The sequence below is a fragment of the Amblyraja radiata genome, chromosome 4, assembly GCF_010909765.2.
Source record: "Amblyraja radiata isolate CabotCenter1 chromosome 4, sAmbRad1.1.pri, whole genome shotgun sequence".
NCBI lineage: Eukaryota > Metazoa > Chordata > Chondrichthyes > Rajiformes > Rajidae > Amblyraja > Amblyraja radiata.
Window position 1 is genome coordinate 115,809,621 of NC_045959.1, and position 17,631 is coordinate 115,827,251.

Here is a 17,631-nt window from a genome sequence, read left to right on the forward strand (position 1 = left end):
CAGACAATAGGTGCAGGAGTAGGCCATTCGGCCCTTCCAGATTCAATGTGATCATGGCTGATCATCCCCAAACAGTACCCTGTTCCTGCCTTCTCCCCATATCCCCTGACTCCGCTATCTTTAAGAGACCTATCAAACTCTCTCTTGAAAGCATCCAGAGAACCTGCCTCCACCGCCCTCTGAGGCAGAGAATTCCACAGACTCACAACTCTCTGTGTGAAAAAGTGTTTCCTCGTCTCCGTTCTAAATGGCTTACCTCTTATTCTTAAACTATGGCCCCTGGTTCTGGACTCCCCCAACATCGGGAACATGTTTCCTGCCTCTAGTGTGTCCAAACCCTAAATGATCTTATATGTTTCAATGAGATCACCTCTCATCATTCTAAACTCCAGAGTGTACAAGTCCAGGCGCTCCACTCTTAGCATGACAGTCCCGTCATCCCGGGAATTAACCTGGTGAACCTACGCTGCACTCCCTCAATAGCAAGAATGTCCTTCCTCAAATTAGGGGACCAAAACTGCACACAATACTCAAGGTGTAGTCTCACTAGGGCTCTGTACAACTGCAGAAGGACTGTAAAACTGCAGAAGGAGTGGTCTCACTAGGCAGGTGTGGTCTCACTAGGGCCCTATACAACCGCAGAAGGACATCTTTGCTCCTATACGCAATTCCTCGTGTTATGTAGGCCAACATGCCATTCGCTTTCTTCACTGCCTGCTGTACCTGCATGCTTACTTTCATGTCTGAAGAAGGGTTTCGGCCCGAAACGTTGCCTATTTCCTTTGCTCCATAGATGCTGCTGCACCCGCTGAGTTTCTCCAGCATTTTTGTGTACCTTTGCTTACTTTCATTGACTGATGAACAAGGACCCCCAGATAATGGTGCCATAAATGGCAGTGCCTGCATGTGTAATATAAAAACTAATGAATGTCACCCTGCAGTTGCATGTGTGACAGATAAAAGCAGCAATGAGACTCTGCCTGACCCGCTGAGTTACTCCAGCACTTTGTGTCTTATCTTTGTGCCCATGAGATGGCACTGGTGAGCTGCCTGTGCCGAGTCCAGAGTGTTTTATTGTCATGTGTCCCAGAGAGAACCATGAAATTCTTACTTGCTGCTGCCCAACAGAGTATGTAAGGAACTGCAGATGCTGGTTTACCAATGTAAACCATGATAGACCCAAAAAGCTGGAGTGACTCAACGGGTCAGACAACATCTCTGGAAAAGGAATAGGCGCCGTTTCGTGTCGAGACCCTTCTTCAGACTTAAAAAGCTTGGTAGCTGTTGATGATATAACTCTGATGTATTTGTAGAGTATTGCACAATTTACAAGCAATACATAGAAACATAGAAAATAGGTGCAGTAAGCCATTCGGCCCTTCGAGCTTGCACCGCCATTCAATATGATCATGGCTGATCATCCAACTCAGTATCCTGTACCTGCCTTCTCTCCATACACACTTTAGCCACAAGGGCTACATCTAACTCCCTCTTAAAGATAGCCAATGAACTGGCCTCAACTACCTTCTGTGGCAGAGAGTTCCACAGATTCACCACTCTCTGTGTGAAAAATGTTTTTCTCATCTCGGTCCTAAAAGACTTCCCCTAATACGTGCCTAAGACAGGCGGTAGAGGTATTCTCTTGTGTCTGTATCTATGTCTCCTCCGTTGGTGCTAAAAGCCGTAAGCTGACATGGTTTGCTTTGATCTGTTGTTTTCACGCCTTACCCTTCCATATCTCTATGCATTCCCCTCTCTCTGTCCCTCCCCCACCCTAGCCAACCTACCAGTTCCACTGTTCCTATCCATTATGTACTCCTCCACAGCCAACAACAGACCATTGTGGGCTCGTTGGCCACCAGTGCCGGCTCTGATTTGTTCTCAACCTCCTCACCCCTCTAGTTTTCCTCTCCCACTTCGCTCAGTCTGAAGAAGGGTCCTCGACCCGAAACTTCACCCATTCCTTCTCTCCAGAGATGCTGCCTGTCCCGCTGAGTCACTCCAGCATTTTGTGTCTATCTGTGATTTAGCAAAAGCTGGTAATTGTGGTGCATTTTACAGAAGGTACACTTTGTATTTAGGGCTTGCTGAAGGGGGATATTATTGTTATGATTTAGAACTACGCTTCATCAACCATTCAATCGTGGCTGATCAATCTCTCCCTCCTGATCTCTCGTCCTGTGGTGGGGGCGCTGGGAGTTGGCTGCCCTGCCAGCAGCATGTTAGTTTTTTCGACTATTTTTGTTTTTTTAGTGTGTCTCAATGTGTGTTTGTAATGTTTCTCTGTGTGTCTTGTGTGGGGGGTGGTGTGGTGTGTCCTAACATCGAGGATCGGTGCGGCCTTTCCCGGAGACGCGCCCGGGGCTTCAGCTGCGCGGACTCTCGGCGCAGGGGTCGCCGGAGGGGAGCGCTCCGTTCGCTGGCCCCGCGGCAGCCTGAAGTCACGGTCTGCGGAGCTCCAGCTGGCGCAGCGTCCGCAGCCTGGGATCCCTCGTGGGGGACCCGGGAGGAGAAGAGCTCCGACCGCTGGCCCGCAGCCAACTTCTACCGTGGGCGCGGCGGGGACTTACCATCAGGAGCGGGGTCCCTCGCCAGGGATCCCTGGAGAGGAGCTCTGACCGCCGGCCCTGCGGTGCTTCTGGCTGCGGCGCGGCGGGAACTTTAAATCTTCGACCACCGGCCTGCACCAACCTGAAGCCGTGGTCTCCGGTGGGGAAGCACCGATTCAGGACTTATCTGGACTTACCTTGTCTGTACATCTGGACACCCGCAGCGGCAACTGCGGAGGATTGTGGTCCCGACCACGGGGGAAAATGGAGGACTGACCAAATTGTGGTGGATGTTCAAAGGTTCAAAGGTTCAAAGGTTCAAAGGTTCAAAGGTTATTTATTGGTCACATACACCTAGGTGTAGTGAAATGCTTCTTGCCAATGCAGCACATAAAGAATACAGACATAACATTAATAAGAGATTTAAACATAAAGAACATCCCCCCACAATGATTCCCACCATGAGGGAAGGCACAAAGTCCTGTCCCCAACCCCAGTTCACCCATAGTCGGGCCTATTGAGGCCTCCACAGTTGCCTCTACGGAGGCCCGATGTTCCTGGCCGTTCTCGCCGGGTGATGGTGCTCCGGCGTCGGGAGAATCCTCACAGCGGCATGAGAACCCTGGAATGGCCGCTTCCGAAGCCGACAAGGCCGCGCCGGATGGAGCTCCACAACTGGCGATCTCGTCGCGAGATCCCAGGCTCCCGGTGTAAAGTTCGGCGCCGCCGCCCGCAGCTGGCCGCTCCACAGTCCCGCAGCTCCGTGATGTTGTTCCCGACGGTCTCAGCTCACCGGAGCTCCAGCGCGGCGACCCGGGCAAGGCATCGCCCGCTCCACGATAGCGTTCCAGCGCTGTGCCGCTGCCGAAGCCGTGGTTCTGGGCGGTCCCCGACAGGAAACGCCGCTCCTGGTAGGCCGCGAGGACGGGTCGAAACTGCAGCCCGGAGAAAAGCTGCCTCTCCGACCAGGTAGGGACCCTGAAAGGTAGTTTCCCCCTCCCCCCCCCCCCCCACCCACCCCCCACACAAAAAAGTCTAGAACTCCAGAAACAAAAACACTTTAACTAACTAAAAATTTAAAAAAAAGATGAAAAGACGGACAGCTGCTGGCTGGGCAGCCGCGCACAGGTCAGCGCCCCCTTAGGATGTTTATGTTACATTTTAATTGTGTATTGTGTGTTCTTTTTTATTGTACCGCTGCTGGCAAATTCATTTCACTTGCACTTTATGTGCAAGTGACGAATAAAACTTGACGACTCTCCTAACTCCATTCTCCTGTCTTCAGACTGAGCTCAGTCTCTCAGTCACCCATTCCTTCTATCCAGAAATGCGAACAGTCTTCCCAACAGCTTGTCCCGGCATCGCCCTCCCACCCTCCATCGCCCTCCCACCCCCCGCCGGTCTCCCTTCGTTCTTCGCGGCCCCCCACGTCGGGTCATAATGAATAGGAGCTGAATTAGGCCATTCGGCCCATCAAGTCTACTCCGCCACTCAATCATGGCTGATCAATCTCTCCCTCCTAACCCCATTCACCTGCTTTCTTACCATAACGCCTGACTAATCAACAATCTATCTATCTGTGCCTTTAAAATATCCACTGACGGCCCTCACAGCCTTCTGTGGCAAAGAATTCCACATTCACCACCCTCTGACTAAAGAAATTCCTCCTCATCTTCTTCCTAAAGGGGTGTTCTTTAATTCTGAGGCTGTGACCTCTAGTCCTAGACTCTCCCACTAGTGGAAACATCCTCTCCACATCCACTCTATCCAAGTCTTTTATTATCCTGTATGTTTGAATGAGGTTCCCCCCTCATTCATCTAAACTCCAGCGAGTACAGGCCCAGTGCTGACAAACACTCATCATAGGTTGGGTTTCGGCCCGAAACGTTGCCTATTTCCTTCGCTTCATAGATGCTGCTGCACCCGCTGAGTTTCTCCAGCATTTTTGTGTGCCTTCGATTTTCCAGCATCTGCCGTTCCTTCTTGAACACTCATCATAGGTTCCTGGGATCGTTCTTGTAAACCTCCTCTGGACATTCTCCAGAGCCAGCACATCCGTCCTCAGACATGGGGCCCAAAATTGCTCACAATTGCCCCCCATTGTTCTCGACGGTCCACTTCCCTCTCAGCGTTCCACCTCGCATGCGATCCCGCCTCGCTCTCGGTGGCTCGGAATGGCGACGAGATGAATCTGCTTGCCGGGAGTATCGCCGACGTCTGTACTGAAGGAATGCCGCAGTAACTCAATGAGTCAGGCAGCATCCCTGGATAGATGATATTTCCCAAAGCAAACTGTGAAACATAGAAAATAGGTACAGGAGTAGGCCATTCGGCCCCTCGAGCCCGCACCGCCATTCATTGTGATCATGGCTGATCATCTACAATCAGTAACCCGTGCCTGCCTTCTCCCCATACCCCTTGATTCCACTAGCCCCTAAAGCTCTATATAACTCTTTTAATTTCATCCAGCGAATTGGCCTCCACAGTGGCAGGGAATTCCACAAATTCACAACTCTCTGGGTGAAAATGTTGTTTCTCATCTCCGCCATTCAATATGTTCATGGCTGATCATCCAGAATCAGTACACCGTTCCTGCTTCCTCCCCATATCGCTTGATTCCATTAGCCCTCAGAGCTAAATCCAACTCTCTCTTGAAAACATACAGTGAATTGGCCTCCACTGCCTTCTGTGGCAGAGAATTCCACAGATTCACAACTCTCTGGGTGAAAAAGTTTCTCATCTCAGTCCTAAATGGCCTACCCCTTATCCTTAAACTGTGACCCCTGGTTCTGGACTCCCCCAACATCGGGAACATTTTTCCTGTATCTAGCCTGTCCAATCCTTTAAGAATTTTATATGTTTCTATAAGATACCCTCTCATCCTTCTAAATTCCAGTGAATACAAGCCCAGTCGACCCATTCTTTCATCATATGCCAGTCCCGCCATCCCGGGAATTAACCAGGTGAACCTATACTGCACTCCCTCAATAGCAAGAATGTCCTTCCTCAAATTAGGAGGCCAAAATTGCACACAATACTCTGGGTGCAGTCTCACCAGGGCTCTGCAGTACTCTTTCCACAGTGAGATTGTCATGGCTGGTGCTGGAGCAACTCAGTGGTCAGGCAGCATCCCTGGGGAACAGCATCCCTAAACAAGCTGTGATGTAAGGATGAGAGAGGATCTTATAGAAACGTATAAACTTATAAAAGGACTGCACAGGCTAGATGCAGGAAAAAATGTTCCCAATGCTGGGGGAGTCCAGAACCAGGGGCCACAGTCTAAGAATAAAGGGTAGGCCATTTAAAACTGAGATGAGAAACAACATTTTCACCCAGAGAGTTGTGAATTTGTGGAATTCCCTTCCACAGAGGGCAGTGGAGGCCAATTCGCTGGATGAATTTAAAAGAGTTAGATAGAGCTTTAGGGGCTAGTGGAATCAAGGGGTATGGGGAGAAGGCAGGCACGGGTTACTGATTGTGGATGATCAGCCATGATCACAATGAATGGCGGTGCTGGCTCGAAGGGCCGAATGGCCTACTCCTGCACCTATTTTCTATGAATATAAATCTATGCAAGCCGACAGTACGCCATCCAATGAGCATCTGGATTAGATTGTCACTGCTACTGTGATGTGATGGCCTTCTGTACATCAGGTTGTCATGGTCTTCACGTCTTGTGGGCTTCAGATGCATAGGCACAGAGTTAGGCAGCATCTGTGGAGAACATGGATAGGTGACGTTTCACAGAGTGCTGGAGTAACTCAGCGGGTCAGGCAGCATCTGTGGAGAACAAGGATAAGTGACGTTTCACAGAGTGCTGGAGTAACTCAGCGGGTCAGGCAGCATCTGTGGAGAACGGATAGGTGACGTTTCACAGAGTGCTGGAGTAACTCAGCGGGTCAGGCAGCATCTGTGGAGAACATGGATAGGTGACGTTTCACAGAGTGCTGGAGTAACTCAGCGGGTCAGGCAGCATCTGTGGAGAACATGGATAGGTGACGTTTCAGGTCAGGACCCTTCTTCAGAATTGGTTGTGATAAATGGAAAGCAAATGGTCCAATGGATCTTGTTGTAATATTTGGTAGATTAAAGTATCATTAAATTATTGACATTGTCACATGTACCTAGGTGCAGTGAAATGCTTTACTTTGGATCTAGGAGTGCAGGTGCCTTGAAGGTCGAGTCACATGTAGATCAGGGGTGGTCAAGAAGGCGTTAGGTGGTCGAGATTGGCCTTCATCAGTCAGTGTTTTGAGTATAGAAGTTGGGAGATCATGTTGCAGTTGTATAAGAAGTTGGTGACGTCACATTTAGAGTATTGTGTTCAGTTCTGGGCACCATGTTCTAGCCGGTTCGAATCCCGCTTGGAGTGCATACTGTCGTTGTGTCCTTGGGCAAGACACTTCACCCACCTTTGCCTGTGTGTGAATATGTGTGAGTGATTGGTGGTGGTCGGAGGGGCCGTAGGCGCAGATTGGCAGCCACGCTTCCGTCAGTCTGCCCCAGGGCAGCTGTGGCTACAGAAGTAGCTTACCACCACCGAGTGTGACTGAGGAGTGAATGAATAATGCGATGTAAAGCGCCTTGAGTATTAGAAAGGCGCTATATAAATCCCATCCATTATTATTATTATTATGTTATAGAAAAGATGTTGTCAAACTGAAAAGGGTTCTGAGAAGATTTACGAGGATGTTGCCAGGACTAGAAGGTGTGAGCTATAGGGAGAGGTTGAGTAGGCTGGGTCTCTATTCCATGGAGCGCAGGAGGATGAGGGGTGATCTTATAGAGGTGTATAAAATCATGAGAGGAATAGATCGGGTAGATGCACAGTGTCTCTTGCCCAGAGTACATGAATCGGGGACCAGAGGACATAGATTTAAAGTGAAGGAAAAAAGATTTGATAGGAATCTGAAGGGTAACATTTTAACACAAAGGGGGGTGGGTGTATGGAACAAGCTGCCGGAGGAGGTAGTTGAAGCTGGGACAATCCCAATGTTAAAGAAATAGTTATGGTTAGGGCAGGACAAGTTCAGAGGGAGATGGGCCAAACGCAGGCAGACGGAACCAGTGTAGCTGGGACATGTTGGGCAAGTTGGGCAAAAGGCCCTGTTTCCACTGTATCACTCTATGACTCTCAGTTTAGTTTATTGTCACGTGTACCGAGGTACAGTGAAAAGCTTTTGTTGCGCGCTAACCAGTCACCAGAAAGACAATACATGATTACAATTGAGCCATTCACAGTGTATAGGTACATGATGAGGGAATAACCTTCAGTGCAAGGTAAAGCCAGAAAATTCCGATCAAGGATAGTCCGAGGATCACCAATGGGGTAGATAGTAGTTCAGGACCGCTCTCTGGTTGTGGTAGGATGATTCAGTTGCCTGATAACAGCTGGGAAGAAACTGTTCCTGAATCTGGAGGCTTAAGAAGGAACTGCAAATGCTGGAAAATCGAAGGTAGACAAAAATGCTGGAGAAACCCGAAACGTCGCCTATTTCCTTCGCTCCATAGATGCTGCCTCACCCGCTGGGTTTCTCCAGCACTTTTGTCTACCTCTGAATCTGGAGGTGGTCGTTTTCACACTTGTATATCTCTATCCTGGTAAAATCATAGAGCAGACCTCAACCAGGCAGTACACAAGTGTTGCCACGTTTTGACGACCAATTTACAAAGTTCATTGAACAGTCCAACCTGCTGCCTCCTTCGACAGGTGATGAGATGACCAACTTGCTGAAATCGTTAAGCATTGCTGACATTAGACCAGTCACTTCGAGCAAAATTTCAAGTCAGGATTCATTTCAACAACTCCTGTGGATTTTGTTTGTTCTTTTATTGTAAATCAGTACTAGCATTCGTACAAAGACTGTCAAAACCCCACAAAACTTGGGGATTAAACAAAAGAGGAATCTGCTTATTAATAACCTAACAGGACACAAAACGCTGGAGTAACTCGGCAGGTCGGGCAGCATCCCTGCAGAACATGGATTGGTGACGTCTCGGCACGCTTCTTCAGTCTGGTGTCTGAAGAAAGGTCCCGACAATTAATGTCATCTATCCCTGTTCTCCGGTGATGCTGCCGGAGTCGTTTAGTATAAACCAGCATCTGTAGTTCCTTGTTTCTACCTGACTGATGGAAACAGGTAATCACAACATGACTAGCTCTCTCAGGTGCACTCACAGACAAACACACACACACAGACAGGCAGGCAGACACACACACACACACACTGGTGCATAGACACTCAGACAAACGCACACATAGAGATAGCCACATACGCGCACACACACACACACACACACAGCCGCACACGCACGCACAAAGGGGGACAGACACACACACACACACACTGGTGCACACGGGCACTCAGACAAACACACACATACAGATAGCCACATACACACTCAGATACACACGCACATACATGCACACATACACACACAGCCGCACACACACCCAAATAGCCACACACACAGATAGCCATACATGCACGAACACACACATATGGCCACATCCGCCAAACACAGACAGACATCCACACACACACACAGATAGCCACACACGCACGCACACAAGCTCACACAGATGGACAGGCACACACAGATGCACACACACACACACACTGCATGCACAGACAGACACACAGACATTTAAACCAACCGTGTCGGAAGGAACTGCAGATGCTGGTTTAAACTGAAGACAGGCACAAAAAGCTGGAGTTACTCAGCAGGTCAGGCAGCATCTCATAGAGAAGGAATAGTTAACATTTTTGGTCGAGACCCTTCTTCAGGCCAGAAACAACCCTGCTTCACTCAGAGTCATAATCCTCCTGCTTCACCGCTCCAACGGCAGACGCCAGGTCCTCCTCATTGTCCTTTAGTTTCTCCCCTGTGGGAATGAAAATAAATTATCTTTATTCATGAAGAATGAATATTAATGAGAGGACGTTTCCACTAGCGGGAGAGTCCAGGACCAGAGGTCATAGCCTCTGAATCAAGGGACGTACCTTTTAGGAAGGGGATGAGGAGGAATTTCTTTAGTCAGAGGGTGGTGAATCTGTGGAATACATTGCCACAGGAGGCTGTGGAGGCCACAAGTCAGTGGATATTTTTAAGGTAGATTCTTGATTAGTACGGGTGTCAGAGATTATGGGGAGAAAGCAGGAGAATGAGGTTAAGAGGGAAAGATAGATCAGCCATGGTTGAATGGCGGGGTAGAATTGATGGGCCGAATGGCTTTAATCTGCTCCTGGAATTTATGAAGATAGACACAAAGTGCTGGAGTAATTCAGTGGGTTAGGCAACACCTCTGGATGAAAAGGATGGGTAACGATTTGGGTCAGAACCCTACCTTTATTAATTATTGAGTAGCCCTTATGCTTAATATTACCTCAATAATATTATTCCCAAATTTAAAAATTAGCTTAAAGCAAACAAACATGGATTGGTGACGTCTATTAGATATGGACCGAAAAAGCTGGAGTAACTCAGCGGGACAGGCAGCATCTCTGGAGAGAAGGAATGGGTGACGTTTCAGGTCGAGACTGAACATTGGGCTTCAAGTACATAACTCCCTGAAAGTGGCAACACCACTTTTTAGATAGTGCGGTTTGGTCAGGCCACATTAGTAGGGTAGGGGAGCAGTTTACTATGAATTAGGGGAGGGCACCTGTAAATATGGAATTAGAAGAGGGCACCAGCAAATGGGGAATTAGGGGAATCTTCTGATTCCCGTTTCAGCCACAGTCCCTTGCTCAGAGGGGTTTACTATACTACAAGTGTGTTATTTTAAATGACTAGTTTGGGAACTTAAGTACTAATTTTAAGGGAAAAAAAACAATTAGGCAAGGGTGTGTAAGAAAGAACTGCAGGCGCTGGATAAAATCGAAGGTAGACGCAAAATGCGATTTTTGTTCGGCGACTGCCGGCATCATTGACTGACGTATCAGGTCAGTGAAAAAGTCGCGGCGTGACGACGTATTCACGCGCGGTGTTTCCTCGAGTGTCGCAACATTATGTTTTTGTGGCCGCTAGATTTTTGAAAATGTTTCGGCGACCCTGATACGTCAGTCAATGACGCCGGCAGTCGCCGAAAAAAAATCGACAAGTGGGATTTTTGTGATTTTTCTTTCCGCGACTGCGAACGTCAGTGACTGACGCCCTAAAAACCGTCAAGTTGTACGACCCTCCGCGTCACCGACACATCAAGCTACGACACTCGCCTTCACAACAGAAGAAGTTTACACCAAAGTACAATAATCACATTGGAAATGAACGCATTTACAATAAATCTAAGGGCCAATAACTTTTTTAATGGATGTCGGTGCTTTATACGCCCGCGTCACCGGCCGTCACCCTGCAGGACAGCGTACGTCACCGCGTGACAGGGCGCACGCCATGATGATGATGATGATGATAAGACACCCAGATGTTGCCTGAAGATTTTGAACATTCCAAAATCCAGGGGCGGCAGGGAAACACCGCGCGCCACTACATGCGTCACGCCGCGACAACTTCTTTTCAGCCTGTCGCCGAAAATGTCGCCCAAGTGGGACAGGCCCTTTAGTGAGAGGACTGTCCCAGAGAACAAGATGTATCAGCATAGATCATTTGTTTTTTCATTTACGTCATTGAGATGTGGTTCCTGCAATTTCCATTGAATAGACTACTTACGGATCAGTTCTGCGATGGCCCTCTGCGTTCTCTTCTCCAGCTTTTCTAGTTTCTTCGCCACATCCCTTTTCAAATCCCTGAACAGAAAAACAAACATTGCAAACCTTGCACCACTTAGCAACTGCAGAAAGTCTACGCTGTGACCGGCAACACCAGAGAAGTGGTAGAATAGATAGACAAAAAATGTAGGCGCAGTGGTAGAGCTACTGCCTCACAGCACCCGAGACACCGGTTCGATTCTGACTACGGGTGCTGTCTGTTACGGAGTTTGTACGTTCTCCCCGTGACTCGCACGGGTTTTCTCTCTATGTTTTCTCCGAGATCTTTGGTTTCCGCCCACACTCCAAAGATGTACAGGTTTGTAGGTTAATTGGCTTGGTGTGTGCAAATTGGTGTGTGTGTGTGTGTGTGTGCGTGCGCGTGTGTGTGTGTGAGAGATAGTGCGCGGGGATCGCTGGCCGGTGCGGACTCGGCGGGCCGAAGGGCCTGTTTTCCGCTCTGTATTTCTAATCTAAACTAAATTAAATTAGAAACCAATTGGATAGCTTTCTTAAGAAATAACAGTAGTTTTTAAAAAAATGATCACATACCAGTCAGGCTTCCGGGGAGCAAGGTTCACCAAGTCCTACAGAGTGAAAAGGTTGAACAGTAATCTCAGTAATAACAATAAGAATGCAAATTCAACAACTGTACATCATCAAAACCGTCCTGAAACTAGGGAGGGAGCAGAATCATTCTTTAACATCCTTTCTCCTTAGTGGAGAGCACCTGTAAATGGTGAATTAGGGTAGGGCACCAGTAAATGGGGAATTAGGGTAGGGCACCAGTAAATGGTGAATTAGGGTAGGGCACCAGTAAATGGTGAATTAGGGTAGGGCACCTGTAAATGGGGAATTAGGGTAGGGCACCAGTAAATGGTGAATTAGGGTAGGGCACCTGTAAATGGTGAATTAGGGTAGGGCACCTGTAAATGGTGAATTAGGGTAGGGCACCTGTAAATGGGGATTACAGGGTCTGAACCACCCAACCCATTCATTTGAGTTGCACTATTATTATTTGTATACACACACAGAAATTAGTTTGCGTGTGTGTGAGCGTGCGCGCGTGTGTGAGTGCGCGCGTGTGTGTATGTGCGCACGCATAAAAACAAAACAATATTAGTGCAGTCAAAATAATGTCTATGTAATTTGGAGCCCATTTGGAGGCTGTACAACGAAAATCACTCCAAGCCCCGACTGTGCGGATGGATTCCTGCAGGGATTTCAAGCGGGGTTGTGCAGCCTTCACTACCCAGCAGCAAGCAAGGCTCACGTTTGATTTGTAAAATACATCTCTTGATGCTCCATTGGGTGTTTCGGGTCTTTCAACATCAGACCCCCTCACCCAGGCGACCCAATGAGGTAGATAGTAGTTCAGGATCGAAACGTCGCCCATTCCTTCTCTCAAGAGATGTTGCCTGACCCACTGAGTTACTCCAGCATTTTATGTCTACCTTCGATTTAAACCAGCATCTGCAGTTCTTTCCTACACAGTAGTTCAGGATTGCTCTCTAGTTGCGATAGGATGGTTTAGTTGCCTGACAACATCTGGGTTTAAAAAAATGCACTGTGCATTCACCCTATCTATTCCCCTCATGACATTTCTTAGTGAGATTGCAATTTGTTTGCATATTCGATTACAAAAAGTTGAATGCCTCAAAAAGGCAGCCAGCATCATCAGAGACCCACACCACCCTGGTCATGCTCTCATTTCACCGTTGCCATCGGGAAGATGGTACAGGAGCCTGAAAACTGTAACGTCCAGGTTCGGAAACAGCTTCTTCCCTGCAGCCATCCGGCTATTAAACACGACAACCTCCAATAAACTCTGAAGTACAGAGACTATTATTGTTATTGTTATTATTACGTGTGTGTGTGTGTGTGTGTGTGTGTGTGTGTGTGTGTGTGTGTGTGTGTGTGTGTGTGTGTGTGTGTGTGTGTGTGTGTGTGTGTGTGTGTGTGTGTGTGTGTGTGTGTGTGTGTGTGTGTGTGTGTGTGTGTGTGTGTGTGTGTGTGTGTGTGTGGTGTGTGTGTGTGTGTGTGTGTGTGTCTGTGTGTGTGTGTGTGTGTGTGTGTCTGTGTGTGTGTCTGTCTGTGTGTGTGTGTGTGTGTGTGTGTGTGTGTGTGTGTGTGTGTGTGTGTGTGTGTGTGTGTGTGTGTGTGGTGTGGTGTGTGTGTGTGTGTGGTGTGGTGTGTGTGTGTGTGTGTGTGTGTGTGTGTGTGTGTGTGTGTGTGTGTGTGTGTGTGTGTGTGTGTGTGTGTGTGTGTGTGTGTGTGTGTGTGTGTGTGTGTGTGTGTGTGTGTGTGTGTGTGTGTGTGTGTGTGTGTGTGTGTGTGTGTGTGTGTGTGTGTGTGTGTGTGTGTGTGTGTGTGTGTGTGTGTGTGTGTGTGTGTGTGTGTGTGTGTGTGTGTGTGTGTGTGTGTGTGTGTGTGTGTGTGGTGTGTGTGTGTGTGTGTGTGTGTGTGTGTGTGTGTGTGTGTGTGTGTGTGTGTGTGTGTGTGTGTGTGTGTGTGTGTGTGTGTCGAGGACCAGAGGACATAGATTTAAGGTGAAGGGTGGAAAGATGTTATAGGAATCTGCGGGCAGCTTTTTTTTTTTTTACACAAAAGGTGATGGGTGTATGGAATGAGCTGCCAGAGGAGGTAGTTGAGACACGGACTATTGCAATATTTAAGAGACAGTTAGACAGATACATAGTTAGGACAGGTTTGGAAGGATATGGACCAAACGTAGACAGGTAGGACTAGTGTAGCTGGGACATGTTGGCCGATGTGGGCAAGTTTGGCTGAAGGATCTCTATGTGAGTATGTGTGTGTATATACACACTAAACTTTTTTTTTCTCGTTTATTATATTCTTGCGTACGGCGTGCACAGACTAAAGTTGTAGGACAACTTGTTCTATTTGATCTTATTTGATTGTGCACGCCAGGTTGATTGCATTCGTCGAAACAGGGCGGACCACGTGAAGGTTGCAGTCTCCCACCCCGTTTATTATATTGTTTGCATCAACGGAATGGCGAGGAGAAGAGCCATCAAGAACACCACAGAGGCAGCGGAGAAGGCCTGACACATCCTCAAAGTAAAGATCCAACAGGTTGGTTTGCATATAATAAAGTGACACAGCATGTCAGCATCACAGTGTCTACATCACGACTGGCAGCTTGTTAGTATGGATGGTGCCGGCATGATAAAAAACCCGGACTGGATTACAGATAATAGTGGTGTGTAGCATGTGTGTGTTAGTATCGCTTAACATATAAGTAGGGCAGATCTACAAACTCTCTCGACTGTTGTAAGATGAAGGACATACGTACCACTTCTTCAATGACAGGGACAGGCTTCCCTGCTTCCTGCTGCTCCCGCACCTTCTCCTCCACTGTGGAAACAGAGTCCGGGAACCAGACGTGAACAGATGGAGATAGCAACCATTTACAGGGATGGAAACAATATCAAGAGGAACACACATTTGGGAGAGTTAACGTGAGGTCGTAAGATCACAAGTGATAGCAACAGAATTAGGCCATTCGGCCCTTCACTTGCGGGCGGAGCACCAAGGCAAATTCCTTGTATGTCAATACTTGGCCAATAAACTTATTCATTCATTCATTCATTCATTCATTCATTTATTCATTCATTCAAGGGGCCTCTAATTGAAACTTACAGAAGAATGAAAGGCATAGATGTGGAGAGTGGATGTGGAGAGGATGTTTCCACTGGCGGGACAGTCTAGGACCAGAGGTCAAAGCCTCAAAATTAAAGGGCGTTCTTTTAGAAAGGAGATGATGAAATTCTTTAGGATAGTTAATATGTGGAACTCATTGCCACAAAGGGCTGTGGAGGCCAAATCAGTGGATATTTTTAAGGCAGAGAAAGACAAATTCTTGATTAGAACGGGTCAAGGGTTTATGGGGGGAAGGCAGGAAAATGGGATTAGGAGGCAGAGATCAGCCATGAGTGAATGGCGGGGTGGAGTCGATGGGCCGAATGGCCTATACACCTATAACTTGTGAAGTCTACTCCGCCACTCAATCATGGCTGATCTATCTCTCCCTCCTAACGCCATTCTCCTGCCTTCTCCCCATAATCACTGACACCCGTACTAATCAAGAATCTATCCATCTCTGCCTTAGACATATCCACAACCTTCTGTGGCAAGGAATTCCACAGATTCACTGCCTCTCGTGGTTTATCACATTGGAGACATCACGCCTCTGCCTCAGAGGGCGGTGGAGACCAATTCTCTGGATGCTTTAAGAGAGAGCTAGATAGGGCTCTTATAGCAGATTCAGGGGATATGGGGAGAAGGCAGGAACGGGGTACTGATCGGGGATGATCAGCCATGATCACAGTGAACGGCGGAGCTGACTCAAAGGGTCGAATAGCCTACTCATGCGTCTGTTGTCATAAAGCACGAAACAGGCCCTTTGGCCTAACCTGTCCCACCTTCGTCATGAACCATGATTGAATGGCACAGTAGACTTCATGGGCCAAGTGGCCTAATTTTGCTCCTATCACTTATGCATACTCATGACCTAGATGCCCCATCTTCCTACGTTTGACCCGCAATCCCAGTAAACATTAGTTTAGTTGAGAGAAACAGTCCCTTTGGCCCACCGAGTCCTACGCCGGCCAGCGATAGTCCCTTTTATTGTCATTCAAACAGACAAGGCTTGAACGAAATTTAATTCCTTCAGTCATGACATTACAAAAAAAACCAAGACACACACTGAACACAATTTACACAAACATCCATCACAGTGAATCTCCAACAGCTCCTCACTGTGATGGAAAGCAAAGTCTTATCTCTTCCCTTTGATCTTCTCCTGCGGTCCAGCAGTCCAACTGCAGCGTCAAGGCGACTGGGGCTCATGATGTTAAAGCCCCCGGCGGGCGATGGTATGTCTCGCGGCCGTTTAAGCCGCGTCGGGACCAGCTCCGCACAACTCGATACGGCTCCGGCGATCGAAGTGGGACCAGCCCCGCGAGGCCGTGCAGCTCAAGCGATGTTTGGCCCCGCTCCGTGTCCTTTAAACCACGCAATTCCAGTGGGAGAAGTTCCCGTTGCGGGAGCTCCGAAAAACGGTCTCCCACCAGGGACCTGCGAGCTCCGGTTGTTCCTGTCCACCAGGCCTCCGGCCGGAGCCTCCGAAGCTCCGAAGTCTGGTCGCAGCCGCGCGCCACCACAACTCTCCCCGCTCCGGTCGGCCAGCTCCGTGATGTCAGGTCCGCATGCTCCGCGACTGGACCCCTCACGTTGGTTCCGGCTGGAGGCCGCCGCCGGCTCCACGATGTTAGGCCCAACGACACCGGAGACCCGACAGGGAAAAAGTCGGGTCCCCCTACAGTGAAGAGATTAAACGTTCCCCCCCCCCCCCACACATATACACAGCTAAAAAATAATTAAAAATTAGTACTAAAAACATACATCTAACGGGACAAAATGTAAAAAAGACAGACGGACTGCAGTCAAGCCGCTGCCGTTAGGCGCCGCCACACTCCAACACTGTAAAGGGCCTGTCCCACGAGCAGCGACTCCATGCGGCAAGCGCGAACTAAAAGGGCCTGTCCCACGAGCATGCGACTGCATGCGGCAAGCGCGACCAAACCAGAAGCGGGGGCAGCGCGGAGGTCGAGTGAGTGACATGAAGTTCGAGCGAAGTCCGCGGGAAGTGTGCGCGTGACATACGGCGTCGAGGCGGCTGCGGGCCGGCAGGCCGTTGCCGCGTGGAATTCTTGAACACGGCCAGTTTTTCGGAGCCCCGCGCGATGTCGGGACCAGCTCCGCACAACTCCATACGGCTCCGGCGATCGAAGTGGGACCGGCCCCGCGAGGCCGTGCGGCTCAAGCGACCACGTTAGGTCGCGCTTGCCGCATGGAGTCGCAGGCTCATTTGACAGGCCCTTTAGGTCGCGCTTGCCGCCTGGAGTCACAGGCTCGTGGGACAGGCCCTTCAGGTGGCAACTCCACAGCTGCGCCACCGTGCTGCCCCAAACATTCCTCAACATTATAAATAAGAGAGGTGCAGATCATCTATTGAGCAACAAACCTCTGATGAAGCTGCAATGAATAGTGTTTTCAAGAGCCAGGAACACGAGTTGCATCTCACATGATACTAACCTGAGGCCGGTTTAGCATTGGGCACAAGTCGATCTTTCAGTTCTTTAGCCTCCGGCACATAGTTGCGAAGCTTTAATTCTCTAAAGGAGAAAGATCAAAAGGCATTGATCAAGTTCAAGTTCGCTTGTCACTTAACCAACTAAGGTACAGTGAAATGTGAGTCACTATACAGCCATACTAAGTGAAAAGAAGACAACACGCACATAAAATAAATGTAACATCAACATCCACCACAGTGGAATCAAACATTCCTC

General features: G+C 48.7%; 1 protein-coding gene across 1 annotated transcript in view; it reads right to left on the reverse strand.

Annotated features, from left to right (window-relative positions):
• Positions 1–8,360: 8,360 nt before the first annotated feature.
• The window catches only part of ccdc12 (coiled-coil domain containing 12), a 70,023-nt gene continuing 60,752 nt past the window's right edge, over positions 8,361–17,631 (reverse strand). Inside the window, exons 3-7 of the mRNA XM_033020294.1 lie at positions 17,378–17,457; positions 14,574–14,635; positions 11,810–11,844; positions 11,220–11,296; positions 8,361–9,435 (exon numbers count right to left, since the gene is read on the reverse strand). Of these exons, the coding sequence (XP_032876185.1) occupies positions 9,356–9,435; positions 11,220–11,296; positions 11,810–11,844; positions 14,574–14,635; positions 17,378–17,457 (334 nt within the window). The 3' untranslated portion in view covers positions 8,361–9,355. The remainder of the gene's footprint in view (positions 9,436–11,219; positions 11,297–11,809; positions 11,845–14,573; positions 14,636–17,377; positions 17,458–17,631) is intronic.